The 23,251-nt window shown below is 48.7% G+C and overlaps 1 protein-coding gene across 4 annotated transcripts in view; it reads left to right on the top strand.

Moving 5' to 3' along the window:
• Nucleotides 1-23,251, top strand: part of C7H7orf50 (chromosome 7 C7orf50 homolog) — a 671,077-nt gene that overhangs the window by 155,225 nt on the left and 492,601 nt on the right. The window contains exon 1 of one of the 4 annotated variants that reach the window (XM_063934554.1): nt 24-121. The exons of the other annotated variants lie outside the window; for them this stretch is intronic. Coding sequence (XP_063790624.1) covers nt 35-121 — 87 coding nt within the window. The 5' untranslated portion in view covers nt 24-34. Of the gene's footprint in view, nt 1-23; nt 122-23,251 lie in introns of those variants that run through there. 4 annotated transcript variants of the gene reach the window in all.

Genomic DNA, 23,251 nt, shown 5'->3' with positions numbered 1-23,251 from the left:
TTTCTATCTCCGCTGACAGGACACTGAGCTCCTGATGGTGATGATCGCAAGGCCACGAAGCGACCGCTCACTCCTACAGCATGGCCGCCACCCCCTAACAGAGCCAGAAGTAGTAAGAGTGGTGAGTACAGCGCAGAAGTCCCGGTTAGCGGGTCACCGGTGGGTATGACGGCACAAGGGTGGGAGCGCAGCTCTGATAGGCTGCGCTCCAGGAAGGTTCAGCAACACTTTGTGTAGGCGCTTGGAGGGGCATCCTGGGCCAGCGCAGTCACCCTAAACTGGCTAATCCCACTGTTAGCATAAAGACCTCCGGCCAGTATAATCAAATTTGTGTGGGAAGCTGCGCGCCATTGCGGGGGGCGGGGCTTCTACTCAGAGCGGATCCAGCACTCACCAGCGCCATTTTCCTCCCTGCAGACACAGAAGAAACGCTGATGGGGAGCGCTGACCCTCCACATAACTCCAGTTTCTCTGACGTCCTAGTGGATGCTGGGAACTCCGTAAGGACCATGGGGAATAGCGGGCTCCGAAGGAGGCTGGGCACTCTAGAAAGATTTATGACAACCTGGTGTGCACTGGCTCCTCCCACTATGACCCTCCTCCAAGCCTCAGTTAGATTTTGTGCCCGGCCGAGGTTGGATGCACACTAGGGGCTCTCCTGAGCCTTTAGAAAGAAAGTATAGAAATTAGGTTTTTTATTTTCAGTGAGACCTGCTGGCAACAGGCTCACTGCAGCGAGGGACTAAGGGGAGAAGAAGCGAACCTGCCTGCTTGCAGCCAGCTTGGGCTTCTTAGGCTACTGGACACCATTAGCTCCAGAGGGATCGACCGCAGGCCCAGCCTTGGTGTTCGGTCCCGGAGCCGCGCCGCCGTCCCCCTTACAGAGCCAGAAGCAAGAAGAGGTCCGGAAAATCGGCGGCAGTAGACATCAGTCTTCACCAAGGTAGCGCACAGCACTGCAGCTGTGCGCCATTGCTCCTCACACACACTTCACACTTCACACTCTGGTCACTGAGGGTGCAGGGCGCTGGGGGGGGGCGCCCTGAGAAGCAATAATAACACCTTGGCTGGCAAAAATACCACAATATATAGCCCCAGAGGCTATATATGTGGAAAATACCCCTGCCAGAATATAGGAAAAAGCGGGAGAATTGTCCGCGGAAAAGGGGCGGAGCTATCTCCTTCAGCACACTGGCGCCATTTTTCCCTCACAGCTCCGCTGGAAGGAAGCTCCCTGGCTCTCCCCTGCTGTCTACACTACAGAAAAAGGTAAAAAAGAGAGGGGGGGCACTAAATTTAGGCGCAGTATACATTTATATAGAAAAAGCAGCTATAGGGGACATAACTCAGTTAGTCCCTGCATTATATAGCGCTCTGGTGTGTGCTGGCATACTCTCACTCTGTCCCCCCAAAGGGCTTTTGTGGGTCCTGTCCTCTGTTGGAGCATTCCCTGTGTGTGTGCGGTGTGTTGGTACGGCTGTGTCGACATGTTTGATGAGGATAATGATGTGGAGACGGAGCAGATGCTTTTAGAAGGGATGTCACCCCCTGCGGGGCAGACACCTGAGTGGATGAGCTTATGGAAAGAAATGAGTGCACGTATAGACTCCTTACATAAGAAATTTGACGACATGCCAAATGTGGGACAGCCGACTTCTCAGCTCGTGCCTGTCCAGGCGTCTCAAAGGTCATCAGGGGCCCGCTACCTCAGACCGCAGACCCAGATGTCGACACTGATACTGACACCAGTGTCGACGACGATGAGTCTAACCTGATGCCCACTAAGGCAATTCACTGCATGATTGAGGCAATGAAAGAGGTGTTACACATTTCTGATATAAATACAGGTACCACTAAAAAGGGTATTATGTTTGGGGAGAAAAAACTACCCGTAGTTTTTCCCCCATCAGATGAATTAAATGAAGTGTGTGAAGAAGCGTGGGCTTTCCCTGATAAAAAATTGGTAATTCCTAAGAAGGTACTAATGGCGTTCCCTTTCCCGCCAGAGGATAGGTCACGTTGGGAAACACCTCCTAGGGTGGATAAAGCGCTCACACGTTTGTCTAAAAAGGTGGCACTACCGTCTCCGGATACGGCCGCCCTCAAGGAACCTGCTGATAGAAAGCAGGAGGCGATCCTGAAGTCTGTATACACACACTCAGGCATTATACTTAGGCCAGCTATTGCGTCAGCATGGATGTGCAGTGCTGCCGCCGCGTGGTCAGATAAACTGTCAGAAAATATTGACACACTAGACAGAGACACGATCCTGCTAACCATAGACCATATCAAAGACTCAGTCTTATATTGGCATCTAAAGTAAGTGCATTGTCCATTTCTGCTAGGAGAGGCTTATGGACTCGCCAGTGGACAGGAGATGCAGATTCTAAAAGGCACATGGAAGTTTTGCCTTATAAGGGTGAGGAATTATTTGGGGATGGTCTCTCGGACCTAGTTTCCACAGCAACGTCTGGGAAGTCAGCATTTTTACCCCATGTCCTCTCACAGCCTAAGAAGGCGCCGTTTTATCAGGTTCAGTCCTTTCGGACCCAGAAAAATAAGCGTGGAAAAGGTGGGTCTTTTCTGTCCAGAGGCAGAGGTAGGGGAAAAAGGCTGCAACAAACAGCAGGTTCCCAGGAGCAAAAGTCCTCCCCCCGCTTCTTCTTCCAAGTCCGCCGCATGACGGTGGGGCTCCACAGGCGGAGCCAGGTACGGTGGGGGGCCGCCTCAAGAATTTCAGCGATCAGTGGGCTCGCTCACAGGTGGATCCCTGGATCCTTCAAATAGTATCTCAGGGGTACAAACTGGAATTCGAGGCGTCTCCACCCCACCGGTTCCTAAAATCTGCCTTGCCGATTGCTCCCTCAGACAGGGAGGCGGTGCTAGCGGCAATTCACAAGCTGTATTCCCAGCAGGTGATAATCAAGGTACCCCTACTTCAACAAGGCCGGGGTTACTATTCCACACTATTTGTGGTGCCGAAACCGGACGGTTCGGTGAGACACATTTTAAATTTGAAATCCTTGAACACATACATAAAAAAATTCAAGTTCAAGATGGAATCGCTCAGGGCGGTTATTGCAAGCCTGGACGAGGGGGATTACATGATATCCCTGGACATCAAGGATGCTTACTTGCATGTCCCCATTTACCATCCTCACCAGGAGTACCTCAGATTTGTGGTACAGGATTGCCATTACCAATTCCAGACGCTGCCGTTTGGACTGTCCACGGCACCGAGGGTATTTACCAAGGTTATGGCGGAAATGATGATACTCCTTCGAAAAAAGGGAGTTTTAATTATCCCGTACTTGGACGATCTCCTAATCAAGGCGAGATCCAAGGAACAGTTGTTGGTGGGAGTAGCACTATCTCACCATGCCAGAATCTTTCAGTGGGACCTATTGGACAAATGGTCCGGATCGCATCTTCAGATGCATCGCTTAATAACCCTGTCTCCAAGAACCAGGGTGTCTCTACTGTGGTGGCTGCAGAGTGCCCATCTTCTAGAGGGCCGCAGGTTCGGCATACAGGACTGGGTCCTGGTGACCACGGATGCCAGCCTTCGAGGCTGGGGGGCAGTCACATGGGGAAGAAACTTCCAAGGACTATGGTCGAGTCAGGAGACTTCCCTTCACATAAATATTCTGGAACTAAGGGCCATTTACAATGCCCTAAGTCAAGCAAAATCCCTGCTCCTACACCAGCCGGTGCTGATCCAGTCAGACAACATCACGGCAGTCGCCCATGTAAATCGACAGGGAGGCACAAGAAGCAGGATGGCAATGGCAGAAGCCACAAGAATTCTCCGATGGGCGGAGAATCATGTACTAGCACTGTCAGCAGTGTTCATTCCGGGAGTGGACAACTGGGAAGCAGACTTCCTCAGCAGACACGACCTCCACCCGGGAGAGTGGGGACTTCATCCAGAAGTCTTCCAGATGCTGGTAAACCGTTGGGAAAAACCACAGGTGGACATGATGGCGTCCCGCCTCAACAAAAAGTTAAAAAGATATTGCGCCAGGTCAAGGGACCCTCAGGCGATAGCTGTGGACGCTCTAGTGACACCGTGGGTGTACCAGTCGGTTTATGTGTTCCCTCCTCTGCCTCTCATACCAAAGGTATTGAGAATAATAAGAAAGCGAGGAGTAAACACAATTCTCGTGGTTCCGGATTGGCCAAGACGAGCGTGGTACCCGGAACTTCAAGAGATGATCTCAGAGGACCCGTGGCCTCTGCCGCTCAGACAGGACCTGCTACAGCAGGGGCCCTGTCTGTTCCAAGACTTACCGCGGCTGCGTTTGACGGCATGGCGGTTGAACGCCGGATCCTGAAGGAAAAGGGTATTCCGGAAGAAGTCATTCCTACGCTTATTAAAGCCAGGAAAGATGTTACGGCAAATCATTATCACCGCATATGGCGGAAATATGTTGCATGGTGCGAGGCCAAAAAGGCCCCAACAGAGGAATTTCAACTAGGTCGATTTCTGCATTTCCTGCAAGCAGGAGTGAATATGGGCCTAAAACTAGGCTCCATTAAAGTACAGATCTCGGCTCTGTCGATTTTCTTTAAAAAAAAAACTAGCTTCAGTACCTGAAGTTCAGACATTTGTGAAAGGAGTGCTGCATATTCAGCCCCCGTTTGTGCCTCCTGTGGCACCTTGGGATCTCAACGTGCTGTTGAGTTTCTTAAAATCACATTGGTTTGAGCCACTAAAAACCGTGGATCTAAAATATCTCACGTGGAAAGTGGTCATGTTATTGGCCTTGGCTTCAGCCAGGCGAGTGTCAGAATTGGCGGCTTTATCATGTAAAAGCCCTTATCTGATTTTCCATATGGATAGGGCAGAATTGAGGACTCGTCCCCAGTTTCTCCCTAAGGTGGTGTCAGCGTTTCACCTGAACCAGCCTATTGTGGTGCCTGCGGCTACTAGGGATTTGGAGGACTCCAAGTTGCTAGACGTTGTCAGGGCCCTGAAAATATATGTTTCCAGGACGGCTGGAGTCAGAAAATCTGACTCGCTGTTTATCCTGTATGCACCCAACAAGCTGGGTGCTCCTGCTTCTAAGCAGACTATTGCTCGCTGGATTTGTAGTACAATTCAGCTTGCACATTCTGTGGCATGCCTGCCACAGCCAAAATCTGTAAATGCCCATTCCACAAGGAAGGTGGGCTCATCTTGGGCGGCTGCCCGAGGGGTCTCGGCTTTACAACTTTGCAGAGCAGCTACTTGGTCAGGGGCAAACACGTTTGCAAAATTCGACAAATTTGATACCCTGGCTGAGGAGGACCTGGAGTTCTCTCATTCGGTGCTGCAAAGTCATCCGCACTCTCCCGCCCGTTTGGGAGCTTTGGTATAATCCCCATGGTCCTTACGGAGTTCCCAGCATCCACTAGGACGTCAGAGAAAATAAGAATTTACTCACCGGTAATTCTATTTCTCGTAGTCCGTAGTGGATGCTGGGCGCCCATCCCAAGTGCGGATTGTCTGCAATACTTGTAAATAGTTATTGCTAACTAAAGGGTTATTGTTGAGCCATCTGTTGAGAGGCTCAGTTGTTTTCATACTGTCAAACTGGATATAGTATCACGAGTTGTACGGTGTGATTGGTGTGGCTGGTATGAGTCTTACCCGGGATTCAAAATCCTTCCTTATTATGTCAGCTCGTCCGGGCACAGTGTCCTAACTGAGGCTTGGAGGAGGGTCATAGTGGGAGGAGCCAGTGCACACCAGGTTGTCATAAATCTTTCTAGAGTGCCCAGCCTACTTCGGAGCCCGCTATTCCCCATGGTCCTTACGGAGGTCCCAGCATCCACTACGGACTACGAGAAATAGAATTACCGGTGAGTAAATTCTTATTTATTGCGATACCAGGGTGATATAGACGGGGGGGGGGGGGGGGGGGAGTGAAGTGTTAGTAATAATCAACCTATTAAGGTTGGTTTCTCAGCGCCGGGCTTTTATCATAATAACTGCTCCAAAGGGCGCTGCGTGGCTGGCTCCTTAGACTCTGTGACTCTCTGAAGGTACTCTGGGGGGAAACTGTATCTGACATTTTCCTATGTGTGTGTGTGTGTGTATATCTCACATTACCATGTCTTAGGACTCTGGGTCCTGTGCTGCAGAGTGTTTATCTTCTCCTGAGGAGTCTATTCCATGTACTCAGTACTGCAATATACTGTCTCAACCTTCTAAATCCGACCCCCCATGGGTGGATTCTTTAAGGGGAATGATATCCCAGATTTCTACAAGGATGTCACATACTGAGAAAGAGACGCAGTTTTTGAGGAAATCTGTGGAGGGGTTACAGTATCTGGCCCCCACTACTTCATCAAAAACCCCACCTACATACCCACAAAAGCGTACACTTGCCCAGATAATGCAAGCTGACACTGATACCGACTCTGATACAGGGGACGGTGATGGGGACATGCAGGGAGGGGATGCATCCCTTGCAAAAGGGGTGCAACTAATGATTGAAGCCATTAGGGATGTGTTACATATTTCTGAGAACGTACCTGAACAGGTGGAGGAATCTTAATTTACAGAAAGTAAGAAATCCTCGCGGACCTTTCCGGCTTCCAAGGAGTTAAACTCTTTGTTTGAAAAATCCTTGGAAAACCCAGAGAAAAAATTCCAGATCCCAAAAAGGGTTCTCATTGCTTTTCCTGAAGAGGATAGAAAAAAGTGGGAAAACCCACCTATAGTTGACGCATCTGTATCTAGGTTGTCAAAAAAGGTGGTTTTACCTGTTCCTGGTTCAACTACTTTAAAAGAAGCGGCTGAATGCAAGATTGAGAATACACTCAAATCACTATACATAGTTAATGGCGTTGCTTTACGGCCCACTAGTGCTTGTGCGTGGATTTCTAAAGCCATAGTAAAGTGGTCAGGCACATTGCTAGAAGACTTAGATACTATGGATAGAAGTGACATTGATTTGTTCTTACGTCACATACAGGATTCTGCAGGGTTCATGGTGGAGGCCATGAAGGACCTTGGCATGCTGAATGCACGGGCTACTTGTATGGCGGTCTCGGCGCGCAGAGGACTCTGGCTACGCCAATAGCCTGCGGATGCGGAATCCAAGAGAAATGTGGAGAACCTACCCTTCACAGGTCAGGCTCTGTTTGGGGATGCTTTGGATGCATGGATCTCCACGGCAACTGCGGGTATGTCAACTTTTCTTCCCTCAGCAACACCACCGGATAGGAAGTCTTTTCCTTCGCCTTCACTGCAGTCCTTTCGGACCGCAAAATTTAAGAAATCCAAATCCCCTCCCACCTTCTTTAGAGGAGGTCGGGGAAAGTAAAAAAAAAAAAAAAACCTGCGCCATCAGGTTCCCAGGAACAGAAGCCAGGTTCTGCTTCCTCAAAATCTTCAGCATGACGGTGGACCTCCCAGCCTGGTGGTTGGGCAGATGGGAGCAAGAATAAAAGTCTTCAGTCACATTTGGGCGTCATCATGCCTAGACCCCTGGGTAAAGGATATTGTGGCCCAGGGATATTGCTCAAACCTGTTTGTGGTACCGAAACCAGACGGTTCGGTAAGGCCAATATTAAACCTAAAGTCATTGAACCCATATTTGAGGGGATTCAAATTCAAGATGGAGTCTCTGAGAGCGGTGATCTCAGGTCTGGAGGAGGGGGAATTCCTGGTATCCCTGGATATCAAGGATGCATACCTTCACATTCCGATCTGGCCGCCTCACCAGGCTTATCTCAGATTTGCGCTACTGGACTGTCACTATCAGTTCCAAGCACTGCCATTTGGCCCTCTCCACAGCACCGAGGGTGTTCACCAAGGTCATGGCAGAGATGATGCTACTCCTCCGAAAATAGGGTGTGAACATAATTCCATATTTGGACAATCTGCTGATAAAAGCGTCTTCCAAGAAGAAGTTGTTGCAGAGTATTGCTCTCTCAACTCGTCTACTCCAGGATCATGGGTGGATCCTGACTCTTCCAAAGTCACATTTGGAGCCGACAAGGAGACTGCCCTTCCTGGGAATGATACTCGATATGGAAGTACAGAGGGTGTTTCAACCGGTGGAGAAAGCGTTGGTGATCCAATCAATGGTCCGGGAACTCCTAAAACCGGCCAGGGTATTGGTTCATCAGTGCATTCGTCTTCTGGGGAAGATGTTTGCCTCCTACGAGGCTCATCAGTACGGAAGGTTCCATGCGAGGTTCTTCCAACTGGATCTCCTGGACAAATGGTCGGGATCACACCTTCACATGCACCAGCGGATACGCCTGTCACCGAAAGCCAGAATTTTGCTTCTCTGGTGGCTACAAACGTCTCACTTACTCGAAGGCTGCAGGTTCAGGATTCTGAATTGGATCCTTTTAACCACGGATGCGAGCCTCAGAGGTTGGGGAGCAGTCACCCAAGGGGAAAACTTCCAAGGAAGGTGGTCCAGTCAGGAATCTCTCCTTAACATAAGCGTTCTGGAATTGAGGGCCATTTACAACGGCCTTCTACAAGCAGCACATCTGTAAAATAAAGCAATTCAGGTTTAGTCGGACAAAGTCACAGCGGTGTCCTACATAAACAGACAGGGCGGAACGAAGAGCAGATCTGCAATGTCAGAGGTAACAAGAATCCTCCTCTGGGCAGAAAAGCACGCGGTGGCGCTGTCTGCAATCTTCAGTCCGGGACTAGACAACTGGGAAGCGGTCTTCCTCAGCAGACACGATCTCCATCCAGGAGAATGGGTCCTCCATCCGGAGGTGTTCGCAGAGGTGACATGCCGATGGAGAGTACCTCTGATAGACATGATGACCTCTTGCCTCAACAAGAAGCTTTGGAGGTACTGTTCCAGGTCGAGAGACCCACACGCAATGGTGGTGGATGCACTAGTCACTCCGTGGACGTTCCAGTTGGTGTATGTGTTCCCTCCACCTCCGCTTATCCCAAAGGTTCTCAAGCTCATAAAAAGAACAAGAGTTCAGGCGATCCTCATTGCTCCTGACTGGCCAAGACGGGCTTGATACGCGGATCTTCTGGAATTACTGCTGGAGGATCTGTGGCCTCTTCCTCTTCGCGAGGACCTTCTCCAACAGGGTCCTTTCGCCTAACAAGACTTACCACGGCTACGTTTGATGGCATGGAGGTTGAACGCCAGATCTTAGCTCGGAAGGGCATTCCGAAAAAGGTAATTCCTACCCTGATACAGGCTAGGAAGGGAGTAACGTCAAAACATTACCATCGACTTTGGAAAAAGTATGTGTCTTGGTGTGAATCCAAGAAGTTTCCTGCGGTGGAGTTCCAACTTGGACGGTTTCTCCTCTTTCTGCAAGCAGGTGTGGATGTAGGCCTATGCTTGGGCTCCATAAAGGTCCAGATTTCGGCCTTGTCCATTTTCTTCCAGAAACAATTGGCGGGTCTTCCTGAGATTCAGACATTCTTGAAAGGGGTTCTGCATATTCAGCCACCTTTTGTTTCTCCTACGACACCTTGGGATCTTAATGTGGTGCTGCAGTTCCTGCAATTGGATTGGTTCGAGCCTTTACAGGACGTGGATGTCAAGTTTCTTACTTGGAAGGCGGTCACTCTGTTGGCATTGGCGTCTGCTCGACGCGTGTCGGAATTGGGGGCGTTGTCCTGTAAGAGCCCCTATTTAATTTCTCTAACGTCCTAGTGGATGCTGGGAACTCCGTAAGGACCATGGGGAATAGCGGGCTCCGAAGGAGGCTGGGCACTCTAGAAAGATCTTAGACTACCTGGTGTGCACTGGCTCCTCCCACTATGACCCTCCTCCAAGCCTCAGTTAGATTTCGTGCCCGGCCGAGGTTGGATGCACACTAGGGGCTCTCCTGAGCTCTTAGAAAGTTATAGTCTTAGAATTTGTTATTTTCAGTGAGACCTGCTGGCAACAGGCTCACTGCAGCGAGGGACTAAGGGGAGAAGAAGCGAACTCGCCTGCTTGCAGCCGGATTGGGCTTCTTAGGCTACTGGACACCATTAGCTCCAGAGGGATCGACCGCAGGCCCAGCCTTGATGTTCGGTCCCGGAGCCGCTTCCGTCCCCCTTACAGAGCCAGAAGTAAGAAGATGGTCCGGAAAATCGGCGGCATGAAGACTCTGTCTTCACCAAGGTAGCGCACAGCACTGCAGCTGTGCGCCATTGCTCCTCTCACACACTTCACACTCCGGTCACTGAGGGTGCAGGGCGCTGGGGGGGGTGCCCTGAGGCAGCAATAAAAACACCTTGGCTGGCTAAAATACCTCAATATATGGCCCCAGGGGCTATATATGAGGTAAATACCCCTGCCAGAATTCCATAAAAAACGGGAGAATAGGCCGCGAAAAAGGGGCGGAGCCTATCTCCTCAGCACACTGGCGCCATTTTTCCCTCACAGCTCGGCTGGAAGGAAGCTCCCTGGCTCTTCCCTGCAATTCTACAGTACAGTAAGAGGGAAAAGAGAGGGGGGGCATTAAAATTGGCACTGTATACAGTATATTATATAAAAAGCAGCTATTAGGGACATAACTCAGTTAGTCCCTGTATATATATAGCGCTCTGGTGTGTGCTGGCATACTCTTACTCTGTCCCCCCAAAGGGCTTTTGTGGGTCCTGTCCTCGTTTAGAGCATTCCCTGTGTGTCTGCGGTGTGTCGGTACGGCTGTGTCGACATGTTGAATGAGGAGGCTTATATGGTGACAGAACAGAGGCCGATATATGTGATGTCGCCCCCTGTGGGGCCGACACCAGAGTGGATGGATAGGTGAAAGGTATTAACCGACAGTGTCAACTCCTTACATAAAAGGGTGGATGACGTAACAGCTGTGGGACAGCCGGCTTCGCAGCCCGCGCCTGCCCAGGCGTCTCAAAGGCCATCAGGGGCTCAAAAACGCCCGCTCTCTCAGATGGCAGACACAGATGTCGACACGGAGTCTGACTCCAGTGTCGACAAGGTGGAGACATATACACAATCCACTAGGAACATCCGTGACGTGATCCCGGCAATAAAAAATGTGTTATACATTTCTGACTTTAACCCAAGCACCTCTAAAAATGGGTTTTAGGTTTGGGGAGAAAAAACAGGCAGTGTTTTGTTCCCCCATCAGATGAATAAATGAAGTGTGTGAAAGCGTGGGTTCCCCCGTTAAGAAACTGGTAATTTATAAAAAGTTACTGATGGCGTACCCTTTCCCGCCAGGTGGATAAGTTACGCTGGGAGATATCCCCTAGGGTGGATAAGGCGCTCACACGTTTGTCAAAAAAGGTGGCACTGCCGTCTTAGGATACGGCCACTTTAATAGGTACCTGTTGATAAAAAACAGGAGGCTATCCTGAAGTCTGTATTTACACACTCAGGTACTAGACTGAGACCTGCAGATAGTGCTGCTGCAGCGTGGTCGGTGACCCTGTCAAACAGGGATACTAGTTGGCAAACATAAAAACATATTAAAGACGTCGTCTTATATATGGGGGATGCACAGAGGGATATTTTGCCGGCTGGCACCCAAAATAAATGTAATGTCCATTCTGTCAGGAGGGTATTAGAGACCTGTCACTGGACAGGTGATGCTGACTTAAAAAGCGCATAGAGAGCCTTATAAGGGTGAGGAATTATTTGGGGATGGTCTCTGGGACCTCGTATCCACAGCAACTGCTGGGAAGAAATAATTTTACCTCAGGTTTCCTCACAGACAAAGGTACAGTCCTTTCGGCTTCAGAAAAGCAAGCGGGTCAAATGGCGCTTCCTTTCTGTACAGAGACAAGGGTAGAGGGAAAAAAGCTGCACCAGTCAGCCTGTTCCCAGAATCAAGATTCTTCCCCCGCCTCCTGTGAGGCCACACCATGACGCGGGTGCTCCACAGGTGTAGCCAGGTACGGTGGGGGGCCGTCTCAAAAATTTCAGCAATTAGTGGGCTCGCTCACAGGTGGATCCCTGTTTCTTTCAAGTAGTATTTCAGGGGTACAAGCTGGAATTCGAGATGTCTCCCCCCAGCCGTTTCCTAAAATATGCCTTGCTGACAACTCCCTCAGGCAGGGAGGCTGTGCTAGAGGCAATTAATAAGCGGTATTCCCAGCAGGTAATACTCAAGGTGCCCCTACTTCAACAAGGACGGGGTTACTATTCCACACGGGTTGGGGTACCGAAACCGCATGGTTCGGTGTGACCCATTTTATATTTAAAATCCTTGAACACAAAAATTCAAGTTCAAGATGGAATCGCTCAGGGCGGTTATTCCAAGCCTGGACGAGGGGGATTACATGGTATCCTGGGACATCAAGGATGCTTACCTGCATGTCCCCATTTACCATCCTCGCCAGGAGTACCTCAGATTTGTGGTACAGGATTACCATTACCAAGTCCAGACACTGCCGTTTGGACTGTACATGGCACCGAGGGTGTTTTATCAAGGTAATGTCCGAAATGTTGATACTCCTTCAAAAAAAAAGGGAGTTGTAATTATCCCGTACTTGGACAATCTCGTTATAAGGGCGAGGTCCAAGGAGCAGTTGGTAGTCGGGGTAGCACTATTTTGGAAAGTGCTACAACAGCATGGTTGGATTCTAAACAGTCCAAAGTCACAGCTGGTTCCTATGACACGTCTACTGTTCCTGGGGATGGTTCTGGACATAAACCAGAAATAGTGTTTCTCCCGGAGGAGAAAGCCAAGGAGTTGTCATCTCTAGTCAGAGACCTCCTGAAGCCAAAATAGGTAGCGGTGCATCATTGCACGCGAGTCCTGGGAAAAATGGTAGCTTCCTACGAAGCAATCCCATTAGGCAGGTTCCATACAAGAACTTTTCAGAGGGACCTGTTGGACAAGTGGTCCGGATCGCATCTTCCGATGCATAGGCTGATAACCCTGTCTCCAAGGACCAGGGTATCTCTACTGTGGTGGCTGCAGAGTGCCCATCTTCAAGAGGGCCGCAGGTTCGGCATACAGGACTAGGTCCTAGTGACCATGGATTCCAGCCTTTGAGGCTGGGAGGCAGTCACACAGGGAAGAAATTTCCAGGGACTTTGGTCAAGTCAGGTTATTTCCCTACACATAAATATTCTGGACCTGAGGGCCATTTACAATGCCCTGAGGCCGGCAAGGCCTCTGCTTCAAAACCAGCCGGTACTGATCCAATCAGACAACATCACGGCAGTCGCCCATGTAAACCAACAGGGCGGCACAAGAAGCAGGATGGCGATGGCAGAAGCCACAAGGATTCTCCGATAGGCGGAAAATCATGTGTTAGCACTGTCAGCAGTGTTCATTCCCGGAGTGGACAACTGGGAAGCAGATCTTCTCAACAGACACGACCTCCACCCGGGAGAATGGGGACTTCCTCCAGAAGTCTTCCAATAGGATTGTACACCATTGGGAAAGGCCACAGGTGGACATGATGGCGTCCCGCCTCAACAAAAAGCTATAAAAGATATTGCACCGGGTCAAGGGACCCTCAGGCGATAGCTATGGACGCTCTGGTAACACCGTGGGTGTACCAGTCAGTTTATGTGTTCTCCCCTCTGCCTCTCATACCAAAGGTACTGAGAATAATAAGAAGGCGAGGAGTAAGAACGATACTCGTGGATGGCCAAGAAGAGCTTGGTACCCAGAACTTCAAGAATTTATATCAGAGGACCCATGGCCTCTGCCACTCAGACAGGACCTGCGGCAGCAGGGGCCCTGTCTGTTCCAAGACTTACCGCGGCTGCGTTTGTCGGCATGGCGGTTGAACGCCGGATCCTGAAGGAAAAGGGCATTCCGGAGGAAGTCATTCCTACGCTTACTAAAGCCAGGAAAGAGGTTACAGCAACTCATTATCACCGCATATGGCGAAAATATGTTGCATGGTGTGAGGCCGAAAGGGCCCCAACAGAGGAATTTCAACTAGGTCGATTTCTGCATTTCCTGCAAGCAGGAGTGACTATGGGCCTTAAATTGGGTTCCATTAAGGTACAGATCTCGGCTCTGTCGATTTTCTTTCAAAAAGAACTAGCTTCAGTACCTGAAGTTCAGACATTTATAAAAGGAGTGCTGCAGAGTCAGCCCCCGTTTGTGCCTCCTGTGGCACCTTGGGATCTCAACGTGGTGTTGAGTTTCTTAAAATCACATTGGTTTGAACCACTAAAAACCGTGGATCTGAAATATCTCACGTGGAAGGTGGTTATGTTATTGGCCTTGGCTTCTGCCAGGCGAGTATCAAAGTTGGCGGCTTTGTCTTGTAAAAGCCCTTATTTGAGTTTCCATATGGATAGGGCAGAATTGAGGGCTCGTCCTCAGTTTCTCCCAAAGGTGGTGTCAGCGTTTCACCTGAACCAGCCTATTGTGGTGCCTAGGCTACTAGGGACTTGGAGGACTCCAAGTTGCTAGACGTTGTCAGGGCACTGAAAATATATGTTTCCAGAACGGCTAGAGTCAGAAAATCTGACTCGCTGTTTATCCTATATGCACCTAACAAGCTGGGTGCTCCTGCTTCTAAGCAGACTATTGCTCGTTGGATTTGTAGTACAATTCAGCTTGCACATACTGTGGCAGGCCTGCCACAGCCAAAATCTGTCAATGCCCATTCCACAAGGAAGGTGGGCTCATCTTGGGCGGCTGCCCGAGGGGTCTCGGCTTTACAACTTTGCCGAGCAGCTACTTGGTCAGGGGCAAACACGTTTGCAAAATTCTACAAATTTGATACCCTGGCTGAGGAGGACCTGGAGTTCTCTCATTCAGTGCTGCAGAGTCATCCGCACTCTCCCGCCCGTTTGGGAGCTTTGGTATAATCCCCATGGTCCTGACGGAGTTCCCAGCATCCACTAGGACGTTAGAGAAAATAAGAATTTACTCACCGGTAATTCTATTTCTCGTAGTCCGTAGTGGATGCTGGGAGCCCATCCCAAGTGCGGTTTATCTGCAATACTTGTACATAGTTATTGTTAACTAAATCGGGTTATTGTTGAGCCATCTGTTGAGAGGCTCTATTGTTTCATACTGTTAACTGTGTTTCATATCACGAGTTGTACGGTGTGATTGGTGTGGCTGGTATGAGTCTTACCCGGGATTCAAAATCCTTCCTTATTGTGTACGCTCGTCCGGGCACAGTACCTAACTGAGGCTTGGAGGAGGGTCATAGTGGGAGGAGCCAGTGCACACCAGGTAGTCTAAGATCTTTCTAGAGTGCCCAGCCTCCTTCGGAGCCCGCTATTCCCCATGGTCCTTACGGAGTTCCCAGCATCCACTACGGACTACGAGAAATAGAATTACCGGTGAGTAAATTCTTATTTTTCCATGAGGATAGAGTTGAGCTCTAAACGCGTCAGCAGTTTCTTCCAAAGGTTATGTCAGCCTTTCATATTAATCAACCTATTGTGGTGCCAGTGGCTACTGACTCCTCAATTACCTCAAATCCTTGGATGTTGTGAGGGCTTTGAAAATCTATGTGAAGAGAACTTCTCGTCACAGGAAGTCGGACGCTCTGTTTGTCCTTCATGATCCCAACAAGGTTGGGTGTCCTGCTTCTAAGCAGACAATTTCTCGCTGGATCAGGTTCACTATCCAGCATGCTTATTCTATGGCAGGCTTGCCGTGTCCAAAATCTGTTAAGGCCCACTCTACTCGTAAAGTGGGTTCTTCCTGGGCGGCTGCCCGGGGTGTCTCGGCTCTTCAGCTTTGCCGAGCAGCTACTTAGTCAGGGTCGAACACGTTTGCTAAGTTCTACAAGTTTGATACTTTGACCAAACTTTAGGTCCTCAGAGTCCAATCTGTTCTGCAGAAACCTCAGCACTCTCCCTCCCGTACTGGGAGCTTTGGTACATCCCCAGTGTATTAATGTGGACCCCAGCATCCTCTAGGATGTAAGAGAAAATATGATTTTAATTACCTACCGGTGAATCCTTTTCTCGTAGTCCGTAGAGGATGCTGGGCGCCCGCCCAGTGCTTCATATTCCTGCATTGTTTCTTGGTTCAGTTTGTTAGTTCAGCCGTTGCTGAATCGTTCTAAGTTGGTTAGCTTGGCTTTCCTTTTGTTGTACGTGTGAACTGGTGTGAATCTCGCCACTATCTGTGTATTTACTTCTCTCGAAGTATGTCCGTCTCCTCGGGCACAGTTTCTAGACTGTCTGGTAGGAGGGACATAGAGGGAGGAGCCAGCCCACACTATTAAACTCTTAAAGTGCCAATGGCTCCTAATGGACCCGTCTATACCCCATGGTACTAATGTGGACCCCAGCATCATATACGGACTATGAGAAAAGGATTACCGGTAGGTAATTAAAATCCTATTTTTGCAGTAGCACAAATAAATATAATAGCTCAGAATGTGTGTGTGTAAGAGTGACAACAATGTGAGTAAGTTTTGATGTCAGGAAATATCATTGTCTCCACTAACACCTTCTGTGTTCCCCAACCTTTCCCTTTCCATCATCTGCTGCTGGAAGGCACAGTGTGCACCACATTTCAATATCTGTATACAGTTCCTAATCTATATACAAGTATTCCAAGGTCCTTCATTCACCTATTAATTACCATTACAAGTGGGGACATATATAAAAATGGTGGTCCTGTATTGGGTTATCAGACTACCATGTGGATATCATTGCGATAACAATAGTGTTCCACATGAAGTCCCTGCTAGAGTTCTAAGGTACAAAGATTTGGTCCCTCTGTTCAAGCACAAATTTGAAAAATGTTGATCTCATAGAATGTCAGCATATCATCCCGATGGTCCAGCGGTGTCGGACTTAATCCGGCGGAGTCTTTCGTGTCCTGCTGGCCATATGACTGTCTGTTCTGGAGAAGGGAACCGGTGGATCCGCGTTCCGGTGAGTATACCTGCCCTTGCACTGATCCCTACTCATAATCCTCCCACTAGTGCCTAACCCTCCCGTCCCTCAGCCTAACCCTAATGTCGACATTCTTACAATGCTGACATCCTAACTGTGGACATTGTGGTGTCGACTTTCTGAACATCAATACTGTTATTGTTGACCTAATGAGTACATCCTGTGTGACTTAAAGTTTCCTAATAGTATCAAAAGGAGAACTGCAAAACTGTCTTTTATGTAAATTGGGTTCCGTGTGTTGACATGAAGTGAGTATTTATAATCTACTAGTTACCAGTCCGTCAAAATGACGGAACGACATAACGGTAATGTCTGCGCCGGCGGGTGTGCATGGCTGAAAGAAGCAACACTTGATTTACTCCATCAGGCGCCATCTAGTGACCGCTGGCATGCAAAACACTTTCATTCCTCCCATAAAGGTGAGGAGCAGCCTTAGCCTCTTATTATATAGGATTGCCCAGCTTTGGATCCCTATTGAAGAACATTCTACAGTAAATTCATCTGTAAATTGTCACTCGCCAATGTTCTAGATCTTTTAGTAAAGCAGTATTAGAGCTGTGTTTGCAGATAAAAGATAATTCCAAATAACCTTTAGCAATTGCTGTAAAAATATAATTTATAAGTAATATAGCTTCCCATCACCATGAAGATGTTTCAGGCGTATTTACCTCCTTGAGATCTCGGAACCAGCTCAACAATAATGAAATATTGATTATGGCTTGGATGGCAAATATTCCCAGTGCTGCACAATTTAACCCTAAACAGCCGTATCTGGAACGGACAGCTGGAATACATAAAGTTGGTCTGCCAAAGCCAGGTGATGCATACTGAGGGCTTTATTCACCTGAATTGCTTCCCTTCTCCTCCCCCTGTATTATTTGCAGCAGTATAAGAATATCAGCCTTCCAGTTTACAAGTGTTGATAAATATTGCCTTCCAATGAGAACTTCACTAAGAAAACAGTGGTTGATGCAGAGAATGGGCTGTATAAATAAAGATACTATTTTGACACCTTAATATTTCTCTTACGTCCTAGAGGATACTGGGGTTCCATTTAGTACCATGGGGTATAGACGGGTCCACTAGGAGCCATGGGCACTTTAAGAATTGGATAGTGTGGGCTGGCTCCTCCCTCTATGCCCCTCCTACCAGACTCAGTTTAGAAAATGTGCCCGGAAGAATTGGTCACGCTTATGGAAGCTTCTGAAGAGTTTTCTGCATTTATTTTATACGTTTGTTATTTTCAGGCAGGGCTTGTTGGCACCAGCCTGCCTGCTTCGTGGGACTTAGGGAGAGGATCGGCCCAACCTCTTTAAGGGTTAATGGTCCCGTTCCTCGCTGACAGGACACTGAGCTCCTGAAGGAACTATTCGCAAGCCCCACCACGGCGAGCGTACATTCCCACAGCATGCCGCCACCCCTAACGAAGCCAGAAGAATGAAGAGTGGTGAGTACTAAGCCGGCGTCCCGGATAGCGAGTCGCCGGCTATTATGGCGGCATGAAGGTACGGAGATGCACGGCTTCTAACCGGGGCGGAATGTGTCTTCAGACACAGTACACAGCTGCGTCTCAGTACACTGTAAACAGTACCCACACTGGCAAAAACAGCCTTAAAACGGTTTTGTCTCCATTTTAAGCACCAGATTACCTCAGCCAGTATAAAAAAAAGCGGGAAGACCGCGTGCCATTGAAGGGGCGGGGCTTCACTATGAGCGGATCCAGCAGCTCACCAGTGCCATTTTCCCTCTGCAGTGGACACAGACGCTGACTGACAGGGACGTGCAGCTCTCCGGAGTATCTCCAGATTACCTCAGCGGTACCAGGGGGTCATAGCAGGGGGGGAGCAATTATTAGTGTACTTAGTCCCCTATCAGGGTACTTAGTCTGCGACCCGGCTAAGCTTGGCATTAGCGATAAGGGCTCTGGGGGGATGGCTCCAAATAACTCTTGTGCTTTACCTTTTCCTGTGTGTGTGTGTGTGTTGACACATTTACATTATGTCAGGCAAAGAGTGTATTTCTTGTACAGCGGAGTGTTCCTCGTCACCAGGGGGCTCACTACTGGGTACTCAGGGCAGTGCACCTTCCCAGAATAGTGGGGCTGAACCGGAGTGGGTTAATTCCATTAAGGGAAACTATCCCGCAATGAGAAAGAGACACAATACTTAAGACAGACTGTGGATGAGTTTATGAATAGAGACTCAGTCCCCAAACCAGCGTCTCAATCCCCTCCCATTTGTCAGCAAAAACGATCTCTGGCCCATATCCTGCAGTCTGACTCTAACGCTGAAGGTGAGGTGGCTTTGGAGGGGGGATGCTACTCTGTCACAGGGAATAGAGGCACTTATAGAGGCTATCAGAGATGTTCTGCAAATTCCTGATAAGGTGTCAGAGGAGTGTGAGGAATCTTATTTTAATGTAAAAAAGAAGTCCTCAGTTACTTCTCCTACGTCAAAGGAATTGAATACCCTGTGGGTTAATCCTGATAAAAAAAATTCAAATCCCTAAAAGGATGCTCTCATCTTTTCCTTTTCCTCTGGAGGATAGGAAAAAATGGGGAAATCCATTGATAGTGGATGCATCAGTCTCTAGGCTGTCAAGAAAAATTGTATTGCCTGTCCCTGGTGCAGCCTCAAAAGATACGGCTGATTGTAAAATAGAGACTACACTCAAATCATTGTACACAGATGCTGGGGTGGCCAAGAGACCCACTATTGCACCACCGCTATGGCTGTGTCAGCCCACAGGGGCTTGTGGCTACGCCAGTGGACTGCTGATGCGGACTCCAGTAAAGGCGTGGAAGGCCTACCATTCACAGGAGAAGCCTTGTTTGGAAACTAAGGTTGGCGACCAGTCACCCAAGGGGTGCATTTTCAAGGAAGATGGTCAAGTCAGGAAATCATCCTTCCAATCAACATTCTGGAACTCAGGGCCATATACAACGCCCTTCTGCAGGCCTCTTATCTTCTTCAGGATCGGGCCATTCAAATCCAGTCGGACAATTTGACGGCAGTGACCTACTTAAACAGACAGGGCGGAACGAAAAGCAGAGCAGCAATGTCAGAGGTGTCAAGAATTCTTCCCTGGGCAGAAAAAAACGCTGTGGCGTTGTCAGCGGTCTTCATTCCGGGAGTAGACAACTGGGAAGCAGTCTTCCTCAGCAGACACGACCTGCATCTGGGGAGTGGGGCCTTCACCCGGAGGTGTTCAGGTGCTTGACACGTCGGTGGGGATATCCACAAATTGACATGGTGGCCTCTCTTCTCAACAAGAAGCTCAAGCGGTATTGTTCCAGGTCGAGAGACCCCCACAGGCAGTGGCGGTAGACGCTCTGACAACTACATGGGTCTATCGGATGGTGTACGTGTTTCCTCCACTTCCTCTGATCCCAAGAATTCTCAAAAGAATAAAAAGGGAAAAGGTTCAAGCAATACTCATTGCTCCGGATTGGCCAAGAAGGGCCTGGTACTCGGACCTTCTGGAGATGCTCCTCGAGGATCCGTGGCCCCTACCTCTCTGCGAGGATCTTCTGCAACAAAGCCAGTTCGTCTATCAGGACTTACCGCTGCTACGTTTGACGGCATGGAAGTTGAACGGCTGATTCTAGCCAGAAGAGGGATCCCTAATAAAGTTATCCTGACTATGATCCAAGCCAGGAAGGGGGTAACATCTAAAGATTGCCACCGTATTTGGAAGAAATACGTCTCTTGGTGTGAGAGCAGAACTAATTCTTCGGCGGTATTTCACCTGGGCCGTTTCCTGTTTTTTTTTCTGCAGACAGGTGTGGATGTGGGACTACGTCTGAGCTCCGTAAAAGTCTAGATTTCGGCCTTGCCTTGTCCATTTTCTTCCAAAAACAATTGGCTTCTCTCCCTGAGGTCCCGACGTTTTTGAAAGGTGTTTTGCGCATCCAACCTCCCTTTGTGCTTCCCACGGCACCTTGGTATCTCAATTTGGTGATGAAGTTCCTCCAATTGGACTGGTTTGAACCATTACAGGAGGTGGACGTAAAATATCTTACGTGGAAGACCGTCACACTGGCCCTCATTCCGAGTCGTTCGCTCTGTAATTTTCTTCGCATCGCAGCGTTTTTCTGCTTAGTACGCATGCGCAATGTTCGCACTGCGACTGCGCCAAGTAATTTTGCTATGAAGATAGTTTTTTTACTCACGGCTTTTTCTTCGCTCCGGCGATCGTAGTGTGATTGACAGGAAATGGGTGTTACTGGGCGGAAACACGGCGTTTTAGGGCGTGTGGATAAAAACGCTACCGTTTCCGGAAAAAAACGCGGGAGTGGCTGGAGAAACGGAGGAGTGTCTGAGCGAACGCTGGGTGTGTTTATGACGTCAAACCAGGAACGACAAGCAGTGAACTGATCGCAGATGCCGAGTAAGTCTGAAGCTACTCTGAAACTGCTAAGTAGTTTGTAATCGCAATATTGCGAATACATCGTTCGCAATTTTAAGAAGCTAAGGTTCACTCCCAGTAGGCGGCGGCTTAGCGTGTGTAACTCTGCTAAAATCGCCTTGCGAGCGAACAACTCGGAATGAGGGCCACTGTTGGCCTTTGCTTCAGCAAGACGTGTGTCGGAGCTGGGGGATTTGTCTCACAAAAGCCCCTATTTAATTTTCCATGAGGACAGAGCTGAACTCAGAACTCGTCAGCAATTTCTTCCGAAAGTAGTGTCTGCATTTAACATCAACCAACCTATTGTTGTTCCTGTTATCACCGACACTTCCACTACTTCAGAGTCTTTGGCTGTTGTGAGGGCTTCGAAGTTATACTTAAAGAGGACAGCTCGTCACAGGAAATCTGACACGCTGTTCGTTCTATCTGATCCCACTAAAATTGGGTGTCCTGCTTCAAAGCAGACAATTGCACGCTGGATTAGGCTCACTATCCAGCATGCTTATTCCACGGCAGGCTTGCCGGTTCCAAAATCTGTACAAAACCACTCTACTAGGTCGTGGGTTCTTCCTGGGCGGCTGCCCAGTGTGTCTCGGCTTTACAGCTCTGCCGAGCAGCTACTTGGTCAGGTTTGAACACGTTTGCTAAATTCTACAAGTTCGATACTTTGGCCTCTGAGAACCTTCAGTTTGGTCAGTCAGTTCTGCAGGAACCCCACCCAGTTTGAGAGCTTTGGTACATACCCATGGTACTAAATGGAACCCTAGTATCCTCTAGGACGTAAGAGAAAATAGGATTTTAATTACCTACCGGTAAATCCTTTTCTCGCAGTCCGTAGAGGATACTGGGCGCCTGCCCGATGCTTCGTTCATCCTGCACTGTTACTTGGTTAAGTATTGTTGGTTCAGCTGTTGCTGTTCCTGTTAAAGTTGGTTTAGCTTAGCTTTCCTCTGTTTGTGTGTGCTGGTTCGGAATCTCACCACTATCTTTATTTATCCTTCTCTCAAAGTATGTCTGTCTCCTCGGGCACAGTTTTCTAGACTGAGTCTGGTAGGAGGGGTATAGAGGGAGGAGCCAGCCCACACTATCAAGTTCTTAAAGTGCCCATGGCTCCTAGTGGACCTGTCTATACCCCATAGTACTAAATGGAACCCCAGAATCCTCTACGGACCACGAGAAAAGGATTTACCAGTAGGTAATTAAAATCCTATTTTTGTAAATATGACATCTGTTTATTAAATCTGCCCACAATATAAAGATTTGTGGTGGTCCTCATTTAATAGTTGTAACGATTATGAATAATTTTTTAATGGCCCCCATACATCTGCTGCACTGGTCTGCCGACCGGATCCGCTGATTGGTAGCTAGCGATGATTGAAGAACCAGGGAAATTAAACATGTTAAAAATCTCTGATTTGCCGATTCCAAACATTTTTGTCGTGATCGAGATATCAGGATTTTAAACATGTTTAATATTCCCGATTCCCCCGACTCGGCCGTCTGGAGATTAGCAAATAGCGACAATTTGTTGCTGATGTATGGGGGCTATAAGCCAGTTTTATTGCGCAAATACATATATATTTTATGGGGAGTCTTTTTTTCCCATACCTTCCTGTTAATCAACATTTTTTACCCTCCACACTTCTATATAAAGTATCAATTGAATTAAATAAGTGAACAAACCAGATACGTGACTCCTGTCTCTTCAGTATTATGTGATACTAATACTAGTTAAATGGCCATCAAAGTTAGACACCAGGGCCGTATCATAGAGGGAAGGGGGGGGGGGGGGGGGGGGAGGGGGGGCTGGAGCTGCTGGGTTTCTGCAAGTCCTGCTGCTGGGAGCCAGGGTTCTGTCATGCTGAGCATATGTGTGTGTGTCTGTGGCATTAGCCTTTTATACACGGTTAAGTCACATTATTATGACCAATAGCTAATAGCTAGAGTAACTACATCGGAGCCCCACACGCAGCAGCGTTTACTGAGCTGTCGTTTTACACACCCGTGTGGTAGCCCCTTGGTTCATTTTAATAGTGAACTGCTCCACTGTAGCGTCT

This window comes from Pseudophryne corroboree, chromosome 7, assembly GCF_028390025.1.
Source record: "Pseudophryne corroboree isolate aPseCor3 chromosome 7, aPseCor3.hap2, whole genome shotgun sequence".
NCBI lineage: Eukaryota > Metazoa > Chordata > Amphibia > Anura > Myobatrachidae > Pseudophryne > Pseudophryne corroboree.
Note: the sequence above shows the minus strand (reverse complement) of the source record. Positions and strands in the feature narration are given on the sequence as shown.